The 21,333-nt window shown below is 37.6% G+C and overlaps 1 protein-coding gene and 1 long non-coding RNA gene across 4 annotated transcripts in view; both read right to left on the reverse strand.

Moving 5' to 3' along the window:
* The window catches only part of HBS1L (HBS1 like translational GTPase), an 87,790-nt gene that overhangs the window by 4,922 nt on the left and 61,535 nt on the right, over positions 1–21,333 (reverse strand). For all 3 annotated transcript variants that reach the window (XM_058735355.1, XM_058735357.1, XM_058735358.1), the window contains 8 exons: positions 18,154–18,300; positions 15,822–15,896; positions 14,954–15,071; positions 14,484–14,552; positions 11,629–11,733; positions 7,980–8,070; positions 7,438–7,546; positions 370–470 (listed from right to left, as the gene is read on the reverse strand). In XM_058735355.1, the coding sequence (XP_058591338.1) occupies positions 370–470; positions 7,438–7,546; positions 7,980–8,070; positions 11,629–11,733; positions 14,484–14,552; positions 14,954–15,071; positions 15,822–15,896; positions 18,154–18,300 (815 nt within the window). The remainder of the gene's footprint in view (positions 1–369; positions 471–7,437; positions 7,547–7,979; positions 8,071–11,628; positions 11,734–14,483; positions 14,553–14,953; positions 15,072–15,821; positions 15,897–18,153; positions 18,301–21,333) is intronic.
* On the reverse strand, positions 2,298–7,431 carry LOC131514898 (uncharacterized). The gene is made up of 2 exons (XR_009263324.1): positions 5,662–7,431; positions 2,298–2,840 (listed from the first exon to the last, which is right to left on the reverse strand). It is a non-coding gene; the product is annotated as an uncharacterized LOC131514898 (long non-coding RNA).

Consider the following 21,333-nt stretch of genomic DNA (forward strand, 5'->3'; position numbering starts at 1 on the left):
TCTGTGTTTATTTTAATCTAGTCTGCGCAAAGAAAGATTTCCGGAACAAGTAAAATTAGATTTAGATTTCATTTATCACAAAGAGAAATACCGTCAAAATGAATTAATCAGTAAAAAATTTGCTAAATTTTAATTTTTTTTAAATGTTTATTTATTTTTGAGACAGACAGAGACAGAGCTTGAGCAGGGGAGGGGCAGAGAGAGAGGGAGACACAGAATCCGAAGTAGGCTCCAGGCTCTGAGCTGTCAGCACAGAGCTCAAGGCAGGGCTTGAACCCACGGACAGTGAGATCATGACCTGAGCCAAAGCCGGACGCCCAGCCGCCCGAGCCACCCAGGCACCCCTTTGCTAAATTTTAAAATACTCACTTTGGCTTCTTCTTTGTGACTTCACCCGTGCTTTTGTTTAAGACGCTAATCAATCGTTTAATAACGGCAGGCTCACTGACAGTCTGGTAGTGTAACAGCACCTGAAACAAAAAATGGTCCTGTCAAAACACTCTTTATCGTGCACCCGCGGCTGTTTATCCTGGTGTCACATTCCATCATATGAGTGCACTCGGCACTCCTGCTGGAAGCTTTCGGGGTCTCCAGCTGCTTCCTAAGTCCTACCATTCCGATCAGGGTGTTCCTTCACTTACTAAGGGAAAAAGGTCACAGGAGCTAGTTCGAGTCTCTCCTCCACTAACTTAACGAACCTTAGTAGATCACACAACCTTCCTTACAGGGTCGTGATGAGAACTGAACAAGATCAGAGACAGTGCCTGGTATAGATGTTCATCAGATGCAAACTGTTCCATCACAAAAATGAGGGAAGGGGGATCATGTGATATTCAGCAGTAGTTAATGTATTCATTGTTGGATAATGAGAATAAAATATTATGTAGGACTTTATTAGACAGTCTTTGAACTCAGGCCTGACTCTACACTTTCCAAGTGTGTGATCTGGGGCAAGTCCTTTTAAAGCCCTTTATCCCCAACACCTCCAGCCTCAGGTTCCTTATCAATGAGAAAAATCAGATAATGTTATTTTGAAGTGCTGACTATTCAGTTAATTGATGATCTTAAATTTTAGCTATTATTGTTCGTGTTTTATATGTAAGGAAGTTTAATATCAAAAAGGTTAAGCAACTTAATGTGGCCATGGTGATATGTTTCAGAGGTGAATTTTAATTTTCTTTTGAATGTATGTTTATTTTTGAGAGAGACACAGACAGAACGTGAGTCGGTTAGGGGCAGAGACAGAGGGAGACACAGAATCTGAAGGAGGCTCCAGGCTCTGAGCTGTCAGCACAGAGCCCGACACGGGGCTCAAACTCACGAGCTGTGAGATCATGACCTGAGCCGAAGTTGGACGCTCAACCAACTGAGCCACCCAGGCGCCCCTCAGAGGTGAATTTTATATGCTGGGATCAACTAGAGTAAGAGTTACACTGGCTATCCTCATTCAAATGACAAGCACTAAATGTGCAATATGTCTATAGTTGGGTATAGTGGGAAGACCAAATACTCAGCAAGTGGCAAAGCTGGCAAAGTTTAAGTGGTCTGACCATTTTATGCTGTTTGCTTGAAAAAACACTGACACTTCTACTATGGGACTTCTTGGCTGGGACGGCACATTCAGAAAAGAGAAATACAAGGGGGACTTGTGGATGCACAATCCTGGACTCTGTAACTTTCTAAAAACCCAAGTCTTTCAACCAGCACTTTGTTTATTCTGTCTACTTCTCTCCCCAGGACAATGCTGCCCTCAGTCCAGGACAATCCTCTCTCATCTGAATTAAAGTGCAGGCTCCTTCCTGGTCTCTCTGCCACCACTCCTGTCCCTCCCTTAGCCAGTCTTCTTGAATCTACCAGACTGATCTTCTAAAAGATAAATTTAACGATACACCCTTGCTTTTTAAAACCATGGAAACTTTAACTCCACTGCTAGGCACAAGGCCCTTCTCAACGTGACCCTCACTTCTCCAGCCTCATCTCTCTCCATCGTCTCTTCCATTCTCCGTTCCAGGCACACAGAGCTTCCACTCCCTACATGTACCACGCCCTTTGTAAGCTTTAGGCTTTTGCACACGTGATGCCTCTGGCTAGAACACAGCCTCCACCTGTGCAGCCTCACTGGGCTAACTCCTACTCATGCTACTCCAACCCTCTTAGCGTGAAGCGTCCCCTCCTGCAAGAAGCCTGACCTCTAGTCTGAGCTAGACACCTTCCTCTGGGTCCCCTAATCCCACGACATAACCTCTCACTTTTATTGCAGCTGCTGTTTTAAGTGTCTGTCATCCCATGTAAATATAAACTCTGTGACACAAGGAACTATGTATACCAGTACCAGACATTTAACCAGCACTCAGTAAGTATTTATGAAATAAATGTAAGAATGAAGGAATAAGAACACCTACAACACGTGCAAGAAGAAATCAGTCATGTGGTTTTGTTTCTTTGTTTTTTTAAAAGGCACAACCGAACCTCCATTATTCTACAAAGGCAAATTAGTTTTTGTTTTGTTTTGGTTTTTATCAATGGCATTTGACCATTATAAACTGGAAACATTCCAGAAAAATTTAATGACCAACTCTTACCAGGGGAAAAAACCTTCCACAACACATGGTAAAGTTACATTTGTGTATCCGACACAGTCAGGGGTCAAAGAGCACCAATGTGTAACATAAACGTAGTTCTACAAATCTAAGAAACATTTCTTTTGCAACAAACAGGTAAATAAGCAGAAAGCCCCTTACATGGCTCAGGTGTGACTAAGAAATCAATACCAGTCTCCATCCAAGGCTCGCCAAATTTGAAAGAACAGAGGCACACGAACCTACTTAAGTTTCTTCTAACTTCTGTGAGCTATGTGTGGGTTCCACCCAATGAGGTGGATGAAGAATGGGTCGTAGCAGTTTGGGGTACAGTGTGTGCGTGTGTGTGTGTGTGTGTGTGTGTGTGTGTATGTTTTATGTCCACAGTATCTTACAGGTAGTAGCTCAGGAAAACAAAACAAAAACAAAAACAAAAAAAACCCTTGCGGAACACAAGTGAAAAAATCTACATGCCAAGTAAGTGGAAAGTAATTGTATATTATATTAACATTTAGTTCATATTACATATAACCCAAGTCATCTATAATTCAAACCAGTATGCAGCATAATGTAAAAGGAAAAGGATCTCAAAGTGAAAAGTACTGACTACGAGTCCTGGCTTAATCACTCATTATTCGGACAGTCACCACACCCGAGTCTCCAATTCCTCACCTGGAAGTGCAGACAACACTAACACAAGTCTACAATCTTATCTGCAATTCAAAAATCCAAAAGACTGAAAACCTAAGTTGTTCCTAATTCTGCTATAACCCACTTAAGTAGCAAAAGAGGACTTGAAGTAAGGCAATTTACAGTCCTTATTTATTCTACTTAGCATTGACAAGCTGTGATGCAGAATTACTAGTATGTTTGATTACAGGGTGTTGCCCCATCATCTGTTAGGGGTTTTACATAACATGCATGCATCATATCACCTTGCTATAATCTGAATATTTCTGAACTCTGAAACACACTAGCTTGAAGAGTTTCAGATAAGGGTTGGGACTCTACTTCATGTGGGGTTGTGAAAATAAAATTATGCAGTGTTTTATAAAACTGTAATAAGCTACATCATCTGTTAGGTGGTAAAATAAGTCAAATTATCATTTTCCTTACACTTCCAGGTGACCTATATTTTAAAACTATCAAGGCATAGGGGCGCCTGGGTGGCGCAGTCGGTTAAGCGTCCGACTTCAGCCAAGTCACGATCTCGCAGTCCGTGAGTTCGAGCCCCACGTCAGGCTCTGGGCTGATGGCTCGGAGCCTGGAGCCTGTTTCCGATTCTGTGTCTCCCTCTCTCTCTGCCCCTCCCCCGTTCATGCTCTGTCTCGCTCTGTCCCAAAAATAAATTAAAACCTTGGGGGAAAAAAAAAAACAAAAAAACTATCAAGGCATATATGGTCCATTAGTTTACAACAAGAAAGCTAAGACCACTCAATAGGGAAAGGACAGTCCTTACAACAAATGGTGCTGGGAAAACTGGGTAATCCACATGCAAAAGAACGAAGATGAAGCCTTACTTTACCCATGTACAAAAATTAATTCAAAATGGATCAAAGACCCAAACAAAAGAATGAAAACTATGAAACTCATAGAAGAAAACAGAGAGGGAAGTTTCCTTGATGTTGAATCTGGCAATGATTTCTTATACATGACACCAGAAGTATCGGCAACAAAAGATAAATGGGACCTCACCAAATTAAAAACTGTTGTACATCAAACAGCATCATTAAGAGATTAAAACGACAGCTCACAGAATGGAAGACAATATCTGCAAATCACATATCTAACAAGGGATTAATATCCAAAATACATAAAGTACTGAAAAGATACTCAACATCACTAACCATTAGGGGAAATGCAAATCAAAACCACAATGAAATACCACTCACTTCACAACCATTAGTTTGCCTATCAGTTAAAAGCATCCTACTCTTGATTTTTGGCTCATGATCTCATGGTTTGTGAGTTCGAGCCCCACATCGGGCTTTGCGCAGACGGCACACAGAGCCTGTATGGATTCTCTCTCTCAAAATAAAGAAGCTTAAAAAAATCACCCACACCGCCCCCCCGCCCCTTACACACACACACTACCAAGTGTTGGTGAGGAAGTGGAGAAAAGAGGCCACTTGCACACTGCTAGAAAGAGCATAAAATGGTGCGGCTACTATGAAAAATAGTCTGGCGGTTCTTCAAAAAGTTAAACACAGAATTACCACATGATCCAGCAATTCCACTCGTAGATACACACTCAAAAAAACTGAAGAAAAAAAAAGGGGGGGGGGGTCAAACAGATACTTGTATGCCAATGTTCAAGGAAGCATTATTCGCAATTGCCAAAAGATGGAAACAACCCCAAGGTCCATCAACGGATGAACGGATAAACGATACATGGCATACACATACTATTCAACCTTAAAAAGAAATGAAATTCTGACATGCGCTACAATACTGATGAACTCTGAAAACATTATGTTAAATGAAGTAAGTCAGACACAAAAGGACAAAACCGTATGATTCCACTTATGAGGGACGTAAGATAGGCAAATTCATAAGGAAAGAAAGTAGAATAGCGGTTGCCAAGGGAAAAAGGGAAGGAGTAACAGGGAGTTTTTGCGTAGAGGATACAGAGGTTCAGTAGGGGGTGAGGAAAAAGTTGTGGTGATGGATGGTGTTGTGTTGACGGTCGCACAAAAACGTGAGTGTACTAAACGCCACTGAACTGTACGCTTAAAAATGATTAAAATGGTAGGGCGCCTGGGTGGCGCAGTCGGTTAAGCGTCCGACTTCAGCCAGGTCACGATCTCGCGGTCCGTGAGTTCGAGCCCCGCGTCAGGCTCTGGGCTGACGGCTCGGAGCCTGGAGCCTGTTTCCGATTCTGTGTCTCCCTCTCTCTCTGCCCCTCCCCCGTTCATGCTCTCTCTCTGTCCCAAAAATAAATAAAAAACGTTTTAAAAAAAAAAAAATTTTAAAAACGATTAAAATGGTAAATTTTATGTTACAAAATATTTTACAGTAAAAAAGCATAAGTTTAGTTAAAGTTGAACCCATTCTTCTATTTTTCTTCTTAAATAGAGTTTACCATACAAACTAAGAGACACAAATACTTTATGTAGTGTTAAGAAATGAGTCCCCAAATAGCAAAATTTTAATTGCTTGGGAAGCCTCTTCTCGGTTTAAAAACAAAACAAATAAACCAACAAACAAAAACTGAAGGTTCCTTCCCACAAGGGGCAGATTAAATGACAAAACACGACTGTTTTATTCTGAAACAAATTTCATCCTCGTATTCGTGAATCAATATACGTGGTGTAATTTCATAAAGGAACACGGACAAACTTTCAATTCATACTTATTTTTAAGAAACTACTGTAGACAGGAAGACAGTATTACTATTCAAAGTAACTACTGACCTCTTGACCTCTCTACCTCTCCAATGGCAAAAATTATTGCTGCATGAGTAAAAACTCGCCGTAACCAACCTCTCCAGTTTCTCCCCACTGGACATACTGCTTTCTAAGAACGAGTGCCATTCATTCACAGCAATTAAGCTACAGTTTCTTGCCTGTTAAAGAAGAATTCTCAATATTTAAAAATTAAGTATTTTCAACTATAACAACTATTTTGGAGAAACAATTTTAGTCTTTTTTTAGCATTTGGGAGAAATGGTATATGATTAAAACTAAAATTCTTGAACAGTATCTTATATTTTTTATATGACCAAATTTACATAGAAATAATTACAAAGAGTTATAATCAAAGTGCATGGTTATTTCAAAGGTGTGTAAGTATAAAATGAATTTAAATAAGCTAAATAAATTTATTCCCAACCTCTAAAACATGATCACTAACTAAACTGAGCTTAAAGGTCAATTACTACTACTGTCTTATTTTTATTTCAAAGATGCATTAAATGCTGAAAACGATCTGTTTATATTTTCAAAGGCAAGCCATTTAATTCCACTAAATATTTTATTGTCGTGCAAATCTGTACTACGTGAGCTGACCAAGAAAGAAAAAAAAAAAGTCTAATAGGAAAAACTTCATCTGTTAAGTGGCAAAAGCAAAGTATCAAACTCTAAACACAGGATGGCCCCAAACATCTGAAAAAAAATTACACATAAAAGAAGAAACCCATGCAATTCACAGGCAGTGTATCTTCTGGCCAAGTAATATTAGAGTAGAAAAACTCCTCTCCTTCCCATAAATGTGCATGTTCAGATGATGCTGGTAAATGATAACCTACAAACAAACCTCACAGCCTGCAGGGTCTAAATGTGTTGCTTCGGCCCAATTAAAGTTAACCCTGTGTCAAGCATCCCCAGAACGTACTCATAAATACCAATGGGTGGACAACACACACACATAAAAATACATTAAATGTAAAGTGTAGAGATATTTATGTAGTATGCAATTACAGAGTATTCTTATCTTTTATGTGTGTGTTTTCCAAAGTTTTCTATAATAATGTGTTACTTTTATAATCAAAAACACTATAAATAAGCATATTAAAACTAGAACAGAAAGACAATCTAAGATTAGTCAGGTAGCCTCTAGAACACAGTAAAAAACATCAACCATTTTCCCTAAATGAATTTTACTATTATCCTTACTTTGTATCCTGTTGATTACAAAATTTCTTTTTAATGCCTCACTGAAAAAATCGTCAGACTCAAGGACCAAAATGAAAAAATACAAATGACTTTCAAAGTCTAATTTCATGTTTTTCTGGATTAGGGTAGTAAGAGGTTAGTTGAAAATAACTATAATAGCATTCTCGCTTGTAAAGTAAGTTACACTTTTTAAGATGAAGTTACTCTGAATTTATAAAAACAATAACAAACATTTTGAAACTTACAGGAAATCCTTTAGTGATAGGAATTTCAATATTAAAGATGAGGATCCGAGCTCTGAAACGAGTGCAAGCTTTAATGGGTTCTTTGGGGCCACAGAATATGCAGCCAACACTGTAACAGAAAAAAAACAGAGACGGGGTGGGGGGGAGGGGGGAGAGAAGGTACTTGAAGAACAAATAAATACACATCAAATAGGAGTATCTCTAAAACCATTTACAAATAAAACAATCAAGTAAATTGGGGACTTTTCTAAATACTCCCTTCTGGGTTAAGGCAAAGCTTATACCATTATTAACCTTCCACCATTTTCATACGTTACAGCTTTCACTCAAAGAACGTGTTGAGTACACGTGCTGACATGTATTAATTTCAGTTTTAAGCAGATTTTGCTCATCATTTTTACATTTCTACAAGTGCCTATTTTTGGCCAAATGAAATTCGAAATTAATACTCATTCTTTCAGTTCAGTAGGTGAGTTGCAAAATCTATGTTTTGAGGTCCTACATCCAAAATAAGGGTCGCTTAAACTCATTTTCTCACTCACTTGATCTTGATGATATCCATGCCAACCAGCGTAAGACTAACATGATCACCTGCCGCCGCCCAATCAACAGGTTCATCATGCAGAGTGATTCCTGGAAATGAGTAAGAACCAAAGCATACAGTGAAACACCTCAATATCAAACCATAACAACCAAGAGAGCTTGGCTGATTTATGCCTCATCAGTCACTACTCATCATTTTCAATATGAATGGATTGAGAATGAGAAGTGTAACTGTGAGCGTTGAGGAAAACACACTTCCTCTAGACTTGACTCTTCTAGAACACCACCCTAAACATAAAGTGACTTGTATTTGTCCAAAAAAGGCTGATTTCTGCTTATTTAATCAAGGTTTTAAAACTCATTTTTACAATTCATTTTATAACTCATTTATACAGCTATTAAACATGCCCCCATTCAAATAGTTCTCTTATATTAATAGATGCGGGCATAATAATGCAGTTCAAATCACTTAATAACATAAAATATGGGACTAGGGGAGGTGTCCAGTAACCCTTAGGGCATCAGTGCTCAGTCAGATGGTACTCTTGACAGGCCCCTTCACTATTCCTGGCTCAAAAGAAATGCTTCCCAGAAAGAGAGAGAGATCCACAATGCTAACTGGTTATAAGAAAAGTGTAAGGAAATTTAATTTAAAAATGATCCCAGGTGTTGCTATACACCTTTATTACCGAGGGATAATCCTGGAGAACAATTACAAAGGGCATTACTCCACTACCTTATTCAAAAGCTATTAAAAGGTATCTCATATTTTCTGATTCTATGGGGCAAATTAATGGGCTAATAGTAAGCTCCTGTCCACTAGAACTTGAACCTTTTGATGAAGACAGTGCATAGGCCAACCACTGTGAAATAGTTCTTGATGGACATATTTTTAGTAAATGATAACTCACCCATATCTTTCTCAAAATACTATTTTTTTCCCATGTAGCATACACTTAAGAAACTCTTAAGTTTCTTTTAGACTTTTTATGAGTTCAAAGAGAACTTTAAAAGCTCTGAGACAACCTAGAGTTTTATTTGAAATTTTTATGTATGTATATACCTGCATTAGTCTAGGAGGAGCCATAACTTTTATCAAGGCATCAAAGAGGTTCTTGACTCCAAAAACTTAACAATTATAATATTAAGGAATGTTTGTTAAATTTTCAACTAATTAAATTTAGTTTTTAAATGTAAACTTATTAAAAAAAATTTTTTTAAAAAGGTTGGGGGGGCACCTGGGTGGCTCAGTCGGTTAAGTGTCCAACTTCAGCTCAGGTCATGGTATCATGGTCCGTGAGTTAGAGCCCCGCACCGGGCTCTGTGCTGACAGCTCAGAGCCTGGAGCCTGCTTCGGATTCTGTGTCTCCCTCTCTCTCTGACCCTCCCCCGTTCATGCTCTGTCTCTGTCTCAAAAACAAATAAACATTAAAAAAAAATGTTTTTTTAAATGTAAACTTAAAGTGATCACATCTGATTTTTGTTATGAAATGTGGAACTGAAGGCAGGAGCTGGCCACTTACAAAGAGATTGCCTTTAGTTCAGGATTTTGAAGAGCTCTCATACTAGAATTTTAATTCGCAATATAAAATTTTGTAGAGGCAATCTATAATCTGATTTTCTCCCTCCAAATATGTTACACTGTCCTATATATGATACTCATCTTCTTAAGGACCTTCTTCATGAGACAGACATCACACAAAGTAGTACTTTTTTAACACTCCAAAAACTCGATGTGTTAATAAAATGAAAACACAATTTAGAATTTCCATTTCTTGGTAGCAGATTTAGTCACTTCTCTCTTTTTAGGAGATGTTACTGGTTAGTGATAGAATTGTTGAGATAGAAGGGTGCACTGAACAATTAAGTAAATCAAGCAAAAGCAACGGAGCTAGAAATTGAGGACTGAGGGGCGCCTGGGTGGTTCAGTCAGTTAAGCACCTGACGTCAGCTCAGGTCATGATTCCCACAGTTCCTGAGTTTGAGCCCTGCATCAAACTCCGTGCTGACAGCTCAGAGCCTGGAGCCTGCTCTGGATTCTGTGTCTCCTACTCTCTCTGGCCCTCCCTTTGCTCACACTCTCTCTCTCTCAAAAATAAATAAAAATTCCAAAAAAAAAAAAAAAAAAAAAAAAAAAAAAAAAAAAAAAGAAATTGAGGACTGAGAACCTCCAAGTTGGGTTACAAGAGTAGCCATCAAGGAGTAGGGTATGATCTCAGGTACTTCTTACACAGCTTTCCTTTAAGATTAAAGATAAATGATTAGAGTTTTTCTGGTGGGGAAGGGACAGGAAAAAGAGAGGGAAAGAATGTGGGACTTACAGATGTAAATTATGATTCTGGAGGTCACAAAAGAGCCAGTCTGTAAGGTCCATGATAATTTTAGGACCATGGTTTTAGTTTTAATTCATGTCTGTTGATTATTTTAAAACTTCCTATCTCAAAAAAGCTCATTAACCTACAAAAAAATTAGTATTTCAAAAGTGTTGTTGCTCTTGATCACTTTAAAAAACAGTAAGAGATCTGAACTTGCAAATAATAGATCAATGGAAAAGGATTCTTTTTAAAAAAGCGTGCATTACTTGTCATCTAAATAGAATTTTCATGATCCCTAAACAAGCAGAAAGAAAGAAGCAAAATGGAAATAACTTTGGCTTTCATTCCCCTATTCATCTTTAAATTTGTTCTAAATTGTTACCTAAACAGATATTCATTAATTTCTTAGACTCTAAGAAATCTGCTTTTAAAGTAAGCAAATTAATTTTTAAAAATGTACATTCAAATTTATCATCCAGTCAGGTACAACTCTGGATATAAACTATAATAAGAGTAACAGAGAAAAGTACTGAAATTTAACAACTTTTAACATTCTCAGTATACTGTAATTTAAAATTGCTATAAATTGTTACTTTGAAGTATAAATCAGAATGTCAGGTCTATGTTGAAGTTGGAGGCTTAGCTGGAAACTAGATTAAGGTAAGTACAGAATTATAAACTTTTAAGCAGAATTCAGAACAACAAGTACACTTGTAAAGTCAAAAGATTAGAAAATAGAAATAGTTATTGGTCAGTGTGAAAAGTCACATATTACATGTGGGAAAGCAGTAATTCTGGCACGTTAGCTCAATTTCTCTTTTTAACATTAGGATTCTCTGCATTTGCATCTTATTTTCTTAGGTCTTTCTGCAAAAGACAATTTTTTTTTGGTATAAGCATGATTAAACTGTTAACTGATAGTAATTCTGAAATACAAATTTCAAAACAACTAGTTACTGACTGTTTAGTGCCAGGATGGGGTTAAATTTAATTTCTGCTGCTGAATACTATTTTCAATGTATCTGTCAGGTGTCTATACATCTGGTTAGATCCTAACCAGGCTTTTAGAATCAGTGTCAGGAAAAAAAAAAAAAAAAAAAAAGAAATGCTACCACAGTTAGAATGTTCTGTGTACATTTATACACACATAGTCACAACAGAAAAAATCGTTTAATGTTTTCACATTTTTATCTTCAACAGTTAGTATCATTTTGACAGTCAGTTACAATTTCACTAAGAGGTTATTTACTTAGGAGTTAATAACTAAACTACTTTTAAAAATCTGCTGTCTCAACTTAAAGGTTTTCAGCAAAAGAATCTTGCAGAGGAATACCTTTCGCAGTACAAGTTTCATTAGGAGGCATTGCTAGTAGTCGGTCACCGGTCTGGATATAGCCAGCTTCAATTTTACCAGTTACACAAAATCCAGATCCTTGATCTGCAAAATACACCCAAATCTTACAACTCATGTAGCCACGTTATCTAATGATTCAAGCTGTTAGCTACGTTTTGTTCCCTAGTAGGTTATATAAAACTAGTAGTTCAATGAACATTTAGCAATGATCATTTCAGAAGTTGTAACATTATCTACTAAATAAGACATACCACATTCTACTCTATATCTTCTTACAAATAAAAATATTCATGTTACAAAAAGGGAGATTCATTCCTCTTTCAAATATTTAGTGAGTGTTTACCAAGTACCAAGCCATGTGCTAGCCTCTAGGAATAAAGAGATGAAAATATAAGTCCCTACCTGTAAAGGGGTTTTACTCTAGTGAAGAGAAAGACAAAAACAATTACACTGTCCAGAGACAAGTATAACTTAGGATGTACAATGAAAACAGAAAGAGGTACACCGAAGAATTCATGATGAGGGGGAATGACTGCACGTTAGCTGGGCACTCGGAGAAAGAACAAGAGTTTATAAGGTCCTTGTGTATATGGGGAGGGAAAGAAGGAAAACACCAATGACCCAGGATACTATATAAACAAAGGCAGAGTCATAACCAAATGTGAGATGTACGAAGACCCGTGTGTCACGTATAAGGAATGCTTATGGCACCACATGAGGCAACAGGGGGAGGCAAAGGGCAAACAATAAAGGGACCTCATAAATCATACTCAGGGCTTGAATTTCATCCTCAGTTAAGGAATAGGAAGCCGGTAAAGAAATGTGAACAGAGAAGTGACATGATGGTATTTCGGTGTCAGAGAGGAGGGGAGACTGACTGCAGACTGGAAGCAAACTCAAGAATTTGGGAATAAGTTATGACAGATTGAAGGTGATGAGGTAGAAGAGGGATAAAGGCAAAAAGGGGAAGTCTAAGATGATGGTGCATCAAATGTGAGATAGGAAATTAAGGAACAAGATCCATTTTAGCCTTGGTGAATCTGAAGTGCCTGCCAGACATACAGGTGGAGACAATGCATTCCAGGGGGCACCAATCACATCAAATTCCATGAGAATGGGACCCTGGGAGCACACTCCCTGTGGAGATGTCCAGTAGCAGTTAGCACATGTATCCAGAAAGTGAGAACAGGTTTGGGTTGGAGATACTGACTTGGGAAGCATCAAGACACAGGAGGTAGATGAGTCATGGATGTCTGTCTGAAAACAGCACGTCAAGTAAGAAAAAGACTGAGGCAGAACATCAGTTAGGAGTCAGAAAAAGAGGAGCCCACAGAGAAGATACAGAGAGGTCTGAGAAATGGACAGGACAGTAGGAGAAAGTGGGTCACAGAAACCAAGGGGGAAAAGTTTCAAGGCGGATATGGCTACCAGCTTCAGAAGTAATGCCAAATTCAAGTAAGATGAAAGACAGAACTGAAAACTCTGTAGGGACTGTGGCAACCAAAGGGTCATTTGGTAACCTCAGCGGGAACATGCTAAGGGGGAGTAGTGTAGGCAGAAGCCAGGAAGCAGCCTGAGAAGAGAGAGAGAATAGCAGGTAAAAAGGTAGAGTTAGCAAACACTGTTATTCAAAACACTATTTTTGTATTCTGTGTGTTAAAGAGATAACAGGCATTTTAAAAAGCATTACCGGTATTTCTTCTGCTACTAGAATGTGGAAAGCTAGTAATAATAATAATTCATTTTAATTTCACTGAATGATTTTTTGGGAAGCACCTTCATTTATTAAACAATTATTAAGCATGTATACGTGGGAGGCACTAGTCTGCACTGAGCTAGGTCCTGCAGATAAAGATACAGAAGAGACAGTACTGGCCCTTAAGGACTCCACAATCTAAGTTCAATAAAAAGCACAGAAACGATTACACTACTGACTGAACAATACACTGACAGAAGATACTGAGAACACAGAAGGACACCTTAGGGTACATGATGGGTGAGCCCATCAGTTACCAAATTATTGCTGCTCAGTTCGAAATCCATTCTGCACTGCCTATTCCATGATAATGGCGATTTGGGAGACCACTGACATCTTTACTGTAATGATTATTCCAACAATTACGTTATACCCTTCCATTTATTAATATCTTTTATTTCATTTCTATTTTATAGTTTTCAAAATAGGGTTTTGTACACATTAAACTGGATGTACTCTTGGGTATTTGTTTAATACAACACGTTCTCCGACATGGCCTTCTAAGTTTGCCCTTCCTTGCATCCTCTTCCTCAGCCCTCTGGTACCATATAGAGTTTCCTTACATCTTATAATCACTCTTTTATCATATTAATAATTCTTTGTCTCAAACTTCTCTTTTCAGCTATGGATGGTATCTTTCTCCTGATTGGACCCAGACTCTGCTACAGATAGGTACGAAATGGGCAAGAAAAGAGAAAGACATAGTGGTAACAAAGATTCTGTATTGGTTAAGAAATAGTGAACAATCCAGTTTGGTTGAAGGATACAGAAACTAAAAAGATCTATTGAGAGGGAAAAAAAACCATGAGGCTAGAAAGATAAAGGGCAAGAGATTTCACACCTGGAAGAAGAGTATGAGCTGACGATGTAAGCTGAAGTAAACTGAAGATTTTTCTGGGGAGGGGCATTAAATAACTAGAACTATACACTTCAAGATTTATTGGGCCTTGATCCTTACGCTGGCATAAAGAAGGGGGAATATGAAGACAATGCAATGATTTCGTCTAAGAAAAGAGGTCAGGGGAAAAATGGAAAAGCAGGGACCGTACTAAAGAAGAACCAGGGAGGCAGCGCTTACCTTTGAAAACATCAGATACACATAATCTAAAAGGCTTATCAACAGATCTCTGAGGCGGCTTGAAGGAATCTGGAAAAAAATGGTAAAAACCAAGGTTTAATTTAAAAGTAATTCTTGACTCAGGTCTAGTCGGCCCATTGTCATCCCATGTCTCCTAGAAAATAATTTTCTTTTATACTTACTAATAGCAAATTGACTCTCATTCATCTAGCATTTTGTGGTTTATGAAATGTTTTCATATACGTTATCTCATTTAATGTCAACAACCATCTATTGGTTAGGTAGGCACAAACCTCAGTAATTAAATAAGGGAAATGGAGTTGAAATTCGGTTGAAATACTGCAGAGGATTTCAAAACTACTACTCTAGCTCTTCTGACTATAAAACCTATGCTTTTTCACACACATCACTTGTCTCCCATCCAGAACTCTAAATGACAACATCAAGCTTATAAGGTACTAAATTCTTACCAATTTGTTCTAATAAACATAGTCCTTTATACCATTTTGTGAGTTCACTTGATTGAGATCTTGTGATTAGATTTTCACCACTGAGACCACTTGTAGGGATGAAAGCTACATCACTCTCCTATTAAAAAAGATTGAATATATGAAACTTAATACAACACTGTTTTCAAAAGGTAAAAGACCCACCATTACCATGCTGCACCAAGTTTGTAAAAGCAACAACATACTTTTTAAAAAGTAATAGAGGGGCACCTGAGTGGCTCAGTCACTTAAATGTCCTTTGGCTCAAATGATTTTGGCTCAGGTCTTATCTCACAGTTTGTGGGACCAAGCCCCGCGATGGGCTCTGTGCTGACAGTGCACAGCCTGCTTGGGATTCTTTCCCCCCCCCCCCCCCACCCCTTCCCCTGCCTGCACTGGCTCTTTCTCACTCAAACATTTAGTAATAGAAATTACAGAACTACAGCCTTGAAGTTATCTGATCCAACAGTTTTCAACTTTTTTGATTTTTGTAAGAAACTTACAAATTTGTTCAAAACACTCAAGCACTTTTGTTGGGCAACAGAGGCTTTGCTAGAGAAATTCCTCTCTACTAGTTTCCACTGCAGTGGAAGTGTGGTTTCCACTCCTCTGGTACCTCCCTAAACCTATCCACCTAATTTAATAGCTGGAGAAAAGTCTTTTACTTATGTTAAATCCAAGCCAAGTTATAAAATATGTGCAATTTTCTAAGGCAAAGTAATCCTAAGAATATAAGATATACAAAAGACCAGGCAGAAATAAAAACAAACAGAATTAAACATACTTAATAAGACAAGAGCAATCAGTAAGATGAGACTTAAGGTACCAAATAAATTTAAATTTATCTTACCTTAAAACCCGCTTGTTTAAGAAAGTGCCCAAGTTTTCCAGTAATCTCTTGAAACCTTTCTTGTTGCCAATTAACCTGACAAAGATTCAATTTTTAAAACTATGCTTCAGATTATGCTATAAATAAAATTTAAATTTCTGCAACAAAATATTAAAAAATCAAGACTACAAAGTAAAAATATAAAATCTATTAAATATGAAATCTATTAAAATTTAAACTTGGAATATCAGATCTTACTATTAATATGATCTAAAAATAACTTTCCCTACAACAGAAAACCTAGAAAGAAACTGCAAGACATATAGAATTTTTTGTATATAGCTATAAGTGATTTCAAATTTGGGGAGACAGAGTGAAGGATTCATTAACTTATGCTCAGACCAACCGCTGATGTAAAATAAAATTACTGATGCACCCCCACCGCAAGCCAAACAGACTAAAAATGTATGTTATATGAACTCTATCTAACAATATGCATGCTGTAGTATTTAGAGGTAAGTGTAACAACGTGTGTAACTTACTTGGAAATTCTTGTCAAAATAAGATGAATTAATAGGGAGACACAGGGGTAGATAAGACAAAGATGACATCAGTAAGTAGGAGAATCTTAAGTAGAGGGTATAGTATGGTATTTATCGTAAAACTCTCTCCACTATTTTTTTCCTAATCTTTACATTTGAAAATTTTCATACTAAAACACTGGGAAAAATAAAAAGTATGTGTAACAATAATACTGTAAAAGAACCATGTAGAAAATTGTAAGTAAGTATCTGATCCCAAGGTAAGAAAATACCTAAGCATAAAGAATAAAAAAAAATATGCTTATAAACTTGACTATATGTCAAAAATAAACCATAAATAAGTTGAAAAGTAAAATAACTGGGAAAAATACCTAAGACAAGATAAAGGATTAATATCTATATAAGTAAATTATACATAAAAACCAGTAAGAAAAAAATGTTTCAAAAATAAGCAAATTATATAAATAATTCCCAAAATAAAACCATAAATGGTTAATAAATATACAAAGTATATTTAAATATTATTAACATTCACTAAAGAGTAGGTTAAAAAACAAAAAACATGTTTGGCAGTGCCTGGGTGGCTCAGTTGGTTAAGCGTCTGACTTCAGCTCAGCTCATGATCTCAAGGTTTGTGGGTTCGAATTCCATGTCAGGCTCTATGCTGACAGCCCAGAACCTGGAGGCTGCTTCGGATTCTCTTTCTCCTTCTCTGTCTGTCTGTCCCCTGCTTGTGCTCTCTCAGTCTCTCAAAAACATTAAAAAAAAAAAAAAAAAAAAAGCATTAAAATAAATTTAGGAGCGCCTGGGTGGCTCAGTCAGTTGAGCATCTGACTTCAGCTCAGGTCATGATCTTGCGGTTCATGAGTTCGAGCCCCGCATCGGGCTCTGTGCTGACAGCTCAGGGCCTGGAGCCTGCTTAGGATTCTGTGTCTCCCTATTTGTCTGCTCCTCCCCTGCTCATACTGTCTCTCTCTCAAAAATAAATAAAGATTAAATAAATAAATAAATAAATAAATAAATAAATAAATATGTTTGGCATATCAAATTAGAAAATAATCATTTAATAACAGCAGTGTTGATAAGAGTTTGGGAAAATGACTACACCATATGTGCCAAGAGTAAATACCAGAAGATTTCTTGAAGGCATTTTGATCATACATAGCAAGTCTTAAAAATGCATATGCCCGTAGGCCCAAACATTTTCATAAAATAAACAATTTCTAAATACACTACACACACACACACACACACACACACACGGAAATATTCAAAAGTCGGGGATTATTTGAACAAGTTATAGTATTTTTTTAAAATAGACTAGAATAAAGCTATAAAAACAAGCTGTTTATACAAAAATTAATTACTTAGAAACATGCACAAGAACATTATCAGTTTTTTTAAAAAGGAGCTAACAAAAATAACATGATGTTATGAAGAAAAATATTTTCATCTATAAAAATAAACTGGATGGATGCACAAAACGAAAAGTTAAAAGATTCTGGGGAAAAAAAGAGAGTTGGAAATATGGGTTATTTTGGGTTTCTTTACACTAAATTCATTGTGTATTATTTTAACCAAAAACAATTTTAAAAATTTAACTTTTTAAAATTATCTCCGAAAATGAGAAGACATCTTCTTGCTTAAAAATCACTAGTATTTCATTTATTTAATACCAGGATCGTGCATTTTTTTTTTAACTATGGTAACCAAACTAGTAAGATGTACACTAGCCACATCCGAGGTCATCGATACGGCAGAAGAACATTTTAGTTAACATCTACAATGAATTCTCAGTCGCCTTCAAATACCTGATCCATCTTATTGACTGCAACCGCAAGCTGAGTTACTCCAAGAGAACGAACCAAGAGGCCATGTTCTCGTGTCTGTCCCCCGGTCTCAAATCCAGCTTCAAACTCTCCCCTGCTGGCATCTACAACTAAAATGGCTACATCCGCCTAAGAAAAAAGAAATAATCAAAATTAGAAATAATGTCACAGCATTTTAATTCAAAGGACAAATTTTAATTAGTCAATTTTAATTCAAAGGACAAATTAGTTGGTCAGATTTTATTTATTTTTTTTAATTGTGGTCAGATTTTAATGGCAGACTCTAACCTGACACCAAACCCTAAAGCAAATCAAACGAAAGAATTACACAGATGGATTAAAACTTAAATATTAAAAAAACTAGCATGTGGCCAAAAATAACGATACAAAGAATTTAAAAATTCCCATATTTGATTATATAACAATTAAAATATCTAGACAAAGGAGGAAAAACATAAGCACAATTAAAACGTAAGTAAACTGAGGGGCGCCTGCGTGGCTCAGTCAGTTAAGCCTCCAACTTCGGCTCAGGTCACGATCTCACGGTTTGTGAGTTCAAGCCCCTCATCGGGCTCTGTGATGACAGCTCGGAGCCTGGAGTCTGCTTCGGATTCTGTGTCTCCTTCTCTCTCTGCCCCTCCCTCACTTGTGCTCTGTCTCTATCTGCCTCTCAAAAATAAAATAAATGTAAAAAAAAATAATAAAATAAGTAAACAGGGATAGGTATTGGTAAAAATTATAATCTTAATATGAAGCCTTTACTAAAACAGGAAAAAAAAAAAAGACATAGCTCTGCAGAGAACTAGATAAAGAATACAAGCAATTTGCTAAAGAAGAAATATAAATGGCCAAGAAACATTAAAAAATTCAAATTCAGGGGCGCCTGGGTGGCTCAGTCAGTTGAGCGTCCGACTTTGGCTCAGGTCATAATCTCAGGGTCTGTGAGTTCAAGCCCTGCGTCGGGCTCTGTGCTGACAGCTCAGAGCCTGGAGCCTGCTTCGGATTCTGTGTCTCCCTCTCTCTCTGCCCCTCCCCTGTTTGCTGGCTCGCTCACTCTCCCTCTCTCAAAAATAAATAAATATTTAAAAAATAATAATAATTTTTAATTCAGATTCACTATAAACAAACAAACAAAGGGCATTTAAAAATACATCAATATATTATTTCCTTCCCTATTTCTAGAAATCACATTAGGCCAGATTTATAAGACAGAACGATTTACTGTAGGCCAGGGTGTCTCATTAGACAGGCATTCCTATGCAGTGCCTGTGTAAGGGTGCAAACGATCTGGAGGGCATTTTCACAGTAAGTATCAAGAGCCTTAAAATTATATATATCTTGCTTCCTGCCAATTCCACTCGTAGGAATTTATCCTAGAGAAGTAATTATGAATCTACACAAAGATATTTATCAGAGTACTATTTATCATGATGAAAAACTGAATAAACGCATTACCAAAAATAGCATATTCACCCTCTACGGCCAAGAAAAAGAACCTTGACTTAGCACAGTCTCCTAACCTTTCTGCAGTATTTTGGGAATCAGGTGAAAGACATTTTTTCCTCTCATATGCCATTTACACACAAAAAAAGAAGGGAAAAAGCTAACCTCAGCCTTAGCTCCTTTTCCTCTAGCTTTTTTTTTTTTTTTTTTTAATTTTTTTCAACGTTTTTTTTAAATTTATTTTTGGGACAGAGAGAGACAGAGCATGAACGGGGGAGGGGCAGAGAGAGAGGGAGACACAGAATCGGAAACAGGCTCCAGGCTCCGAGCCATCGGCCCGGAGCCCGACGCGAGGCTCGAACTCACGGACCGCGGGATCGTGACCTGGCTGAAGTCGGACGCTTAACCGACTGCGCCACCCAGGCGCCCCCCTCTAGCTTTAAATTAACACTAGTTTTACCGGTTCCCACTATTCTTTTGTGTTGATGCTTCTTTCTGTGTCTCCACTTGCATCACGTGGATGCAGTCTCTGAAAATTTGCAGGAAAGTCTGTGCAATCATAGGTGTTCCTCCATATTCATTATCACCAATTATTTCTGTCAATGCATTGTCGGGACATTCTTTAAAGGAACACTCTTTCATTTTTTCCCCTTTGCAGGCTTACCTGTTCTAACAGAGATCTGGTCTTCTCTAACCCAGGATAGACTGACTAACTCTGACAGTACCCCCCTGAGCTACCTCAGACAGGTACTTGATAAGCACTCTCTCGAGGGTCCTCTTACACTCCGTCCACATGAAACGCTCCGGCCTTTGGGTCAGAACAGAGTCCACAGTAGCATTTCTCTTTGCTGTTTCCTCAATGACACTTTGTTTATGCTACCCAGTTTTTATTTTTTTTTTTTATTTTTTTTTTTTCAACGTTTTTTATTTATTTTTGGGACAGAGAGAGACAGAGCATGAACAGGGGAGGGGCAGAGAGAGAGGGAGACACAGAATCGGAAACAGGCTCCAGACTCCGAGCCATCAGCCCAGAGCCTGACGCGGGGCTCGAACTCACGGACCGCGAGATCGTGACCTGGCTGAAGTCGGACGCTTAACCGACTGCGCCACCCAGGCGCCCCTATGCTACCCAGTTTTTAAAGAATTTCACGTGAACTGCCATATAATCCTCAACAATGACAAATAAAATGGTCATAAAGTGAGTAAAAAATATATCAGATACTTTGCTCTGAGCAGAACTTTATAATGAAATTAGAAGTATCATCCACATACTTTGGTGGGGGCAATTTACACTACGATTTCTATTCTTCTTCCTTTTATTCCTACCCAACTACTTCTGCCCTTCTTCTCCTCTCAAGTGCAGCATTCATTTCCAATCCTTCATGACTTAAAATACGGACCCATAATTTCTTCAATGAGATCCAGTTCTTTGAACAAGGATTCTTGTTTAAGAGCACAAGCCAGAGCAATTCATGTCAAAACCAGCTCTCTCACTCATCTGTACTCACTAACAGGTCTCCCACCTCAGGCAAACATTGTCTAATCTTGTCAAGGGTCAATTTACTTGTGTGTAAGTGTTGAATCACGATATTGTACACCTGAAAATAATTTTACACTGTTAAATGGAATTTAGATAAAAAGTTTAAAAAAAGAAAAAAAAATCTACTCACTTCACAGAAACACTGAAGGGTAATATATAAAGCACCCAGCCCTGACCTT

This window comes from Neofelis nebulosa, chromosome 6, assembly GCF_028018385.1.
Source record: "Neofelis nebulosa isolate mNeoNeb1 chromosome 6, mNeoNeb1.pri, whole genome shotgun sequence".
Classification (NCBI taxonomy): Eukaryota; Metazoa; Chordata; class Mammalia; order Carnivora; family Felidae; genus Neofelis; species Neofelis nebulosa.